This window comes from Diprion similis, chromosome 6 (genome assembly GCF_021155765.1).
Source record: "Diprion similis isolate iyDipSimi1 chromosome 6, iyDipSimi1.1, whole genome shotgun sequence".
Taxonomy (NCBI): Eukaryota; Metazoa; Arthropoda; class Insecta; order Hymenoptera; family Diprionidae; genus Diprion; species Diprion similis.
The window spans coordinates 24,475,375-24,484,077 of record NC_060110.1 but is presented as its reverse complement, the minus strand read 5'-3'; the positions used below and the strand labels follow the sequence as shown (position 1 = coordinate 24,484,077).

General features: G+C 39.9%; 1 protein-coding gene and 1 long non-coding RNA gene across 3 annotated transcripts; both read right to left on the bottom strand.

Annotated features, from left to right (window-relative positions):
* Positions 1-61: 61 nt before the first annotated feature.
* LOC124406516 lies at positions 62-3,385 on the bottom strand. The gene is made up of 2 exons (XR_006929243.1): positions 2,975-3,385; positions 62-263 (listed from the first exon to the last, which is right to left on the bottom strand). It is a non-coding gene; the product is annotated as an uncharacterized LOC124406516 (long non-coding RNA).
* Positions 3,386-4,421: 1,036 nt separating this feature from the next.
* LOC124406515 (CCAAT/enhancer-binding protein gamma) lies at positions 4,422-7,691 on the bottom strand. Of its 2 annotated transcripts, none has more exons than XM_046881953.1 (4): positions 7,534-7,691; positions 6,217-6,330; positions 5,693-5,849; positions 4,422-5,604 (listed from the first exon to the last, which is right to left on the bottom strand). In XM_046881953.1, exons 2-4 carry the CDS (start codon positions 6,328-6,330, stop codon positions 5,501-5,503), a joined length of 375 nt encoding a protein of 124 aa, XP_046737909.1. In that variant the 5' UTR covers positions 7,534-7,691; the 3' UTR covers positions 4,422-5,500. The 2 variants fall into 2 exon arrangements, with proteins under 2 accessions (XP_046737909.1, XP_046737910.1); XM_046881954.1 differs by having other exon boundaries at positions 7,402-7,687.
* Between the last annotated feature and the right edge of the window lie 1,012 nt (positions 7,692-8,703).

The following is an 8,703-nucleotide window of genomic DNA, read 5'->3' as shown; positions in this document are numbered from 1 at the left end:
GTTACAGTTTTAGTTTTAGTTTTATTTTTAGTTTTAGTCTTGGCTTTAGTTTTTGTTTCAGTTTTAGGTTCAGTCGGTAGCCGGACTGTTGTTAACGAGTAACGGCAGCTACGATACGACGCACCGCCGTAACTAATTGTAAAGTAAATCACTTCAACGCCCTCCTTCTTCTTCGCACCCTGCACTACTTCTTCGCTGCGCCTCCCTCGTCGCACCACAAAACCATAACTGCAGCACCCCGTCGATTCCGCGTGCTGCATGCACTGATAATTAATAAAGGATAATATATTATAATAGGTATAATGTTGTGTGATATGATTAGTTCGTCGTCGTCGTCTTGGATAATAGAGGAGAAAGATCACTGATCGTTTTCAGAGTATAAGAGAAACTACGGGAGGAAAGAAAGGATTCCATACAGCTATATATATATATATATATCATTATATATACATATTTATGTAATAAGACAACTTGTACTGTATTATCAAAGTTATATATATACACACTGCACCCCATTCGCTCGTTTCCAACTATGCATGTCCTCACTATACTCATTCACTTGATTGAAATGTGAGATGTCGAATGACGTGTATGAAACGTCGGAGGTGAATGAATCTATTTATAATACATGTAATATAATGTATGTATGTACGTATAGGTGATTAAATTTTATCAGATGCGGCAATTGTAGATATTATTTGATCATCGATTAAAGTAGAGGAGGGGGATCGGTTTTTGATACTTCTCTTTAGTCCGGTTAGCAATCGCGATACATCCATGCATATATACAGTAAATATCCTTCGGACAATTTAACGGCGATTTCTATTTCGGCACTCGCCGTCGTCGTAGTCGTCGTTTCCTTTCCGTCTGTTCCTCTCTTTTTCTTTCTCTAATCTCTTTCGCCCGCTTTAACGTACACACCTCATTCGCGTCTGTCTCTCTTTCAATATGTGTATAGTTTTAGGCACATGTTTATTGTTGGAAGCGGATTTCAATCACTCCCGAGGTAGTTCGGTTGACGCGATCGCGAAACAATTTGTGTATCACAAGGTGGTGGGCGACCGTTCCCGCATATCTGTTATCTCACATCTCGACGTTATACATACACATATACATATACACCTACTTTTTTCTTCATCTATAAGATAACTATACATATATATTAACGACGACGATTTTTACCGTGAGAATTTGGTAAAAGGTGGTGGGGCGGAAAGAACGAGAGAACAGCGAAAAAAAACAACGACATGATTGAAGCGGAGATGAACAAAGGAGAGTCCTGCAACTACCTTCACGTATGTCCGTATTTTTTTAAATTCACTTGTTTCTTCTTTCCGACCAATTGTGTGATTCGTATATCTTCCTGAACATGATGATGCATTGCCCATTGCCACCCTCCCCCCCTCTTGCTGCCCGGCAAACAAGGTTACTATCCCTGCGTCCACGTGACATAATAATTTGTACAGCGAAGTGCCGAGCGACACTGCGCGTGACGTTAGCTTTTATCTGAAATCGCGAATTTTGTACAGACATCGCCACTAACGAACACACCGAATTACAAATATTATACGCAACGATTGATGTATGTACGTACTGCCGACTTACAGACTTGCGAAAAATGGTAGTACTGAATCAATTTCGCGGGCAATATTTCAATATTAGAATGGTATATTGTAACAATTTTAACCCGAAACAAAAGAAAACCGGCCCTCATAAAATGGATGATATTTGGCAGTCTAGTTACTATCAGTTACTATTTATAACCTACTGTATTGTCGCGTATATCCTGCATTATGTATAAAGAGTATCGTCGCTTGTGTACGTAATAATAATATGTAAAACATGATAAGAGGTGACGAGATGAGATGAGGTATGCGACACGATGAAATATATATGATTCGTGACAAAGTATTCGATCCGCGAAACTTCGAGGGAAAAGACAGAGAGGAGGGGGGTGGAGGAGAAGGAGGAGGAGGAAAGGGGTAAATTCTGCAAAGACGTCGGACTCTCCCCATCTCGTTCCTTATCTACGTTAAGCGGGAGTGCACCCTGTTGCTGCTTATTGTGTATCCGAAAGATTAACTGTGTCACGCACCAAACCGGTGATGGTGTGGTATGACCGGTGTCGGTGTTTTTCTGTAGTATGTACCTTGCAGGTTTATATACTCTACGACTCGCTCGCTCGGACGGACCCATGAAATAAATCATTTGTGCCCCATCTCGCTCCCTTTCTCTTTCTCGCCTCTTTTTACCCCGTGCCGCCTCCACTGTCAAATGTGTTAGTGAATTCAGTCCAATGTCTGTGGGTGTACGTTATTACGTATGTATGTATGTATGTATGTATGTATGTATGTATGTATGTATGTATGTATCTCGGCAGAGCGCAGGGTGTGCGAGAGTTAGGTGTCCCTGCCCGCCTCGCCGCCTCTGCCCCTCGTTTCTGTCTCTATTTCTCCTTCTCTATCCATGTGTGCGATGCAGGGTAGAGCGAACGATCCTACCTAGCTCGAAAAACTAGATTCTCTCATTCGGATCGAGAGACAGTTGCGCGATTGATATATCGAACGACGTGTCTCGCGCCACCCAACATTGCACACCATTTTTAACCGAGCGACGATGTAAATGGAGGAAGAAGGCCGATGGGGATCATGCAATGCATCGCGGACTGCTCCCGGAGCTCCGCCGCCGCGCCGCGACACGCCGACGTCAACGGGGGGTCTCAGCTGCGGATGGAATGACCGAAAAACACGATGATACGGACGAGGTGGTGGCGGAGGAGGAGGAGGAGGAGGAGGAGGAGGGGGAGGAGGAGGATAATGGACGTAACGTAGAATGAGAGAGAAATGGGGAAAAACATACAGGCACAGGCACGGACACGGACACAGGCACACATTCACATAGAAAATTGACTTAGGCAGCGCAGCGCCCGTGGCTGCCCGACCCCTACCCCTCCAAAACGTGAAAATAGATTACTTCTCGACTTGACTGTCACTCCGTTTTCACCTGAGATCCTCGGTGACTCCTTGTCGCCGGTAAACACTTGTTAATCCACGTAAACACTGCGGATATTCCCGATATGATATCCGAGCTGCACTTTCTACGGCACGCACTTCAGTACAATACGATTTTCGAGGAAATTTCCGGCTGAAACGTCTCAGACGAGGTGCTGTGTGCAGCCAACATGTCGTCTGCTAGATACGACGGCGACGGCTGGTGCCTGAACGAGAAACCCGACCGAGGATCGGGTGTTTCCGGTTATTTTCGCGGAAAATCGACAGGTGCCGTGATTTTCCGGACACCCTCGTCAAACTGCTTTCCAACGGGACACCGACGTTTTCCCCATCATTTTCCGAACCGCCACAGGTATCCCGTTTTACCACTCACTCCGTCAACTCCTCTTTCTTTTACGTTAGAGCTACGTTCGATTCACCGTTTAACTCGCGAGGCTAACCGCTCGCTAACTATGAAGACAATGTATGTACTTGCGAACCTACTCATGCTACACATCATTTTGCCGTCACGTAGGCGTGAAATACGTACACGAAGAACATGACGAAACTAACTGATTGTGAGTGGTGTCGAGGTCGATATGCACGCAGGTATACATACGGCACACGCATACCTACCATACCTCTCTATCTTGTATTCACTTGCTGCACGAAATAACTTGTGTACTCGATTGAATCATTGAAAAGATCGTGCGTAGTTCGTAATATATAATTTTGTAATGCAATATACATAGAAACATGCGTAAAGGTACGTACGAATTAAGACGGACAGGCACCACCTTTAGGTACTCCAATCGTGAGACTCCGCAGCTCCGATGTTGAGCCAGCGCCGATTTCCGTCGCAGATTTGAAATAATTTAGTCAACTCCTCAAAATACGAAATTTTGCAAATTGTTCATTGGTAGTTTAAAATGAATAATATTACCACTTGAAACACTGACAATGAGAACACTGATTGGAGAAAGAATCGGTCGCTGGCGCTTGAATTTTGGCGCTCCGGTTTTTTTTTCATATTATCCCAAAGATACCTGCATCTCGATTCATTGGGTGCAGAATTTTTGTGCGATTTAATGATTAATTTTTTGGCTGGTAGGTAATCCCTGTTGCAAATTCCAAACTCATGTCGAACTCGATCTTATTCTCTTGGATCGCTGTTATATCCACCTTATCGTATGCCGTACGTTAAACTGATAACAGCATTCTTTCTGAACAATTAGATTCCAAAAGATAGCTTGTTTCATTTGATAAGTTTGAATGTTGAGGGCGACATAATCTGCGAATATTGTATGTTTTTAGCTGTGTAAGTCGAAATAACAATACAGAATCAAATTTTTCTCGTTATATTATAAGTATAACTATTATTTACATAAATATATGCTATGCACGTATATGAGTGTGTATACTAAGTATAATTAACTACGACTCTCTGTATAAAATTAAATGTACTCTATTAATACAGATATGTATATGTATACACTATACTCGCGCTGACAACCGGTACATTCGATTTTTAGATAAAAAAAAATGTGATCTGATAATTATCAAACATAGATAAAATTAGCTGTAGGACAACTCTAATTCACTGATCTTATCTGGTGATTGTAGGTAAGAAAAAAGATCGATTCGAGTAGCAAATGGTCATTGCCCATCAACTGCAATGAATGTGGTACTTACAGGCACTTACTAACTAAAAAACGTCATAAGTAAATAGTTTTAAAGGGCAGCATCTAATACTGCGATTTATCATATCATATTATCGTCAATACATACATATATGTATATGAGAATATTAAAAATTTTACGGTATTATTACCGTCTGCAGATAGAACATACGAATGGAAAAAAAACAAAACATCATTGAAAGATACCGAATGCGCGATAGGTAGATAATTTCTAAAACGAAAACTTTACCTTGAGCGAGATGAAAAATTCGTATCAAATAATGTATACATATACGCTAGTATACATGTTATTTTTTATTCCTTCAGAATTGGGAACATAGGCAGAGTTGCAATTCATGTTGCACTCCGTATAAAAATACTTTCCTGCATCAACGGCAGATTTGGGTTTAATGTATTTTTGAGGGGCACACTCTTCGTTTAGAACGTGCCCAACCTAAACTCATCGTTGTAATGCGAGGTTTGGAATCACGCTCGAATTGTTAGTGCAATGAGAAGCAATTCTCAAGCAGATCTCTAACACCGACAGTTGGAAGAGGGACGCTTGCTTTCCAACGTGTCAATTTACGTTATACGTTCAAAAAATGCTGGTTTTTTGCATTGGTGCTGACTAAAGATAGAAATAAACAAACAGAAATATTTTCAAAGAGCGGCAGGAGCGGCAGGAGGGCGAGGAAGAGGAAAGGCTCTTATTTTCTCACCGAATCGAAAGGACCAACCGTTGTCTGTTTGGTTGTAATTTCAGACAAAATTAAAGGACGGCCGTGCCAATACCCTTGGTTTGGTGTAGTCAAGTGATATGTTCTTCATTCCTACAGCTTCGTTGTCGGTTTTACATCGTCGGAAGACTTCGTATCTTCTGCCAGCAACGCGTTCAAATCTAGGTCTTGAATATTGATTGGGTGTTGACTGGAGCCTGAGAAAAAATGAGCGATATTATACTGCATGAATTGTTGTTATGAATAGTGTACAAGACAAAACTTATCACGATTTGCGCTCCATACCTGCATGGGCCAAAAACAGGTCTTTCAAAAATCCGAGCTCCTTGGTTAGCATTTTGATCTTTTCTTCCAACAATTCGTTTTCGGTTTTCAGCTGGTTAACTCGCTCCAAAGTTTGCTGCGTCCGTAATTTACTCTTTACCCGTGAACGCTTTACTGCCTACAGATTTCATAACAAAGCAAATATGATAAATCAAATTGATGCAAATACGACTTGAAGTCTGAAAATTATACGAATCGTGCGAAACAGGTGAAATTTGTTACATTACGAAAGTCTGAAGACTACTGATAAACATTGCACATAAGCACAATGATATAAAAATAAAAAATATTTTACGAATCAATGGAAAGAAGTAGTCCCACACTGATGACAGTGCTACTTATGCTGTGAGTTTAGTTCTATTTTACATTTTTGTTTTCTACCCCACAATTGTATATTACAGCAGTGCTGTCGTATTGAGAAAAGTGGCACAAGTATATTGTCCTGCAAATAATAAAAATTCTGGCATAAGTCAATCTTCTTTTACCTGATTGTTACGGTCACGTCTTCGCCTGTAGTCGTCGTCGTCATCTTCTTCAGAAATTGCTCTTTTTGACTTTTTCGACGAGTTTCCGGAATTTTCTTTATTTTTTGGTGCCATCTGGAAGAGGAGAAGACGGATTTATCATTAAATGCGTTTGATTTGCATAAAGATATACTATGTGTTCAGGATTTGGAAATCTTGTAAGAAGATGTAGTCTTCACTGGTACATATTTGCAAAAATGTAATTATCGAGCATCCAAGAAACTAGAATTTGAAGTATTTGAATAAAAGCAAATTCCATGTTTCAAAATCAACGTAATTAGTTGGATACCCTGAAGGTATACACATTGACAAGGTGTATTGCTCTCTATGAATTATCCAGTCACCGAATACTTTCAGTTATGCATATGACATAATGCGACTATTAAGCTATATTTTGAACATTTTTCATATCTTAATTTGGAAACAGATTTGGAACACATTCAGTTGTCACCAAAAATTTTTTTAGTAGATATGTAATGACGAATTTTTAGCTCGTATAGTTTACCCGCAGTGAAAAACTTGAGTCCAATTAAACGGGATTACGTTATAAACTGAAGAATGTCAGATTTTTATGCAATGATATCAATTAGACTAATAATTGATTAATTCATTACTGAAATATGTAGACAAAATTTTGTACCAACTCACGTTTAGGAAAGTAATTTTTCAAACGTTTTATAAAATTCTGCCAGCACAATTGGTATAAAAAAATTAAAAGATTTTGAAAAACGTTCACAACAGGTTTTGATTTCTACTGGCACACAAATCAGCATCCACAGTCTGTTGACATCACTAGTCAACAAATGTTATCTGAGAATTTTGGCATTAGCTACGAGCGTAATAATACGCAAAAAGTACCGAATATCAAATGCGTACTCGCTAATTCTGCCCATGTGTTGCACGCTTCTACGTAAACTTATGGTAATGTGTGCGTTCTTGATCAAGCGATGATGCAAGATACGCAAGATACACGCGGCTTGTTCGCACTCGTGGGTTGCCTAAATTTGCCGCCATTTCATTCGAGGCAATTCAATCTTAAAAATAACTTTGAACAATTTGATAAATTTTAACCACAGAATTTTTATTTCCAGCAATCAACGACAATTTTTCTACTCATTAGCTGGAGTTCGGTATTGTTACACTTACTTCAGAGTCAATGTTTTTTAAATGCGTAGTACTGATCAGTTAAGTGCACGACATAACGCCATACCGTTTCAATCAACCCAATATCAGAAGTGAAAACTTCTCAAATCTTCGCCAACAATGAGGTATACGCACCACCGTCAGTTGTAGGGTATTCGCTTAGTTTTCTTATCAATGATTTGAGGCTGCTTCTCGCTGTTGACACACAAATTTCGTTGTTGAATGCCACCATCAACTCGTCTGTTGCGATCCAATTGGATAGGTCAGAGATGACGCAATGCTAAAAGTGAACGACTGTCGTCTGTCTGGCCGCCACCGCGTTTGATTCAAGTGTCATATTGGCGGTCATATTCAAATTTCAAAAAGTTCGCATAGTTCTCAGAGTAAAATTAAACTGTAAATGATCTCGATTTCCTTAAATTGTACTCGCTCAAGTATATCTCAACAATGTATTCAACAAAAAGAATCTTGGCATGCCTATCTTGCCACTTGTGCGTAAGGATTAAAAAAATTGAACAGCGAGGTGATGTTTTAAGCTGTTTTACTTGAAAGTGGCACCCTCTATTGAACCCTAAATTTACGACAATGTCGAATGGTCAATCGATACAGTAAAACACTTACCACCGACAACTGTCAGAACAGTCGGTCAGTATGTAGATTGCATTATCAACTGACAAATAGAGACAAGTCTTGTCCTCTTCTATTTCACTTGGTAGAAAAAGATAGAATATCTAGCACAACCAACTGAATTCTGAACCATACCTTCACGATTGACAATGAGTAATTATATTCTACCAAAGATTACCAGCCTAATGCGAGTTGACGTGTCAGTAAAGTTGAAAGGTAATGGACAATTCAGAGAATAGGAGTACACATACCGCAATACCGGCAACTGACATACCGATGACAATATCTTATCTTTTCCATCCAACTCTTTGTCGAAGATAGAAAACCCTACGCTATCGGCGAAAGTCCTCAATTGCTAATATATTATATTGCCGACCAACACTTCGCCCACTTTGCCCCTCACATCTAACTAAAAAATTTTCCAAGGACGGCTCTCTCTGGCAGGATTGAAACTCTTTTAATCCAATTTTGAGTTACATAAGACACAGAAATATATAATATATCAGTGACTGACATACATACTAACGATATCAGTGACATAAGATAGCTAACCTGTATTTATCATCAATTCGTTGGTTGTATCACAGATTATATTGGAATTCGCAGAGGTCTATGTTCAAATTGAGCGCGCTGAGTTGTGATCAAGCATGGCCGATTCCGCCACTCTCGCGGGCCAGT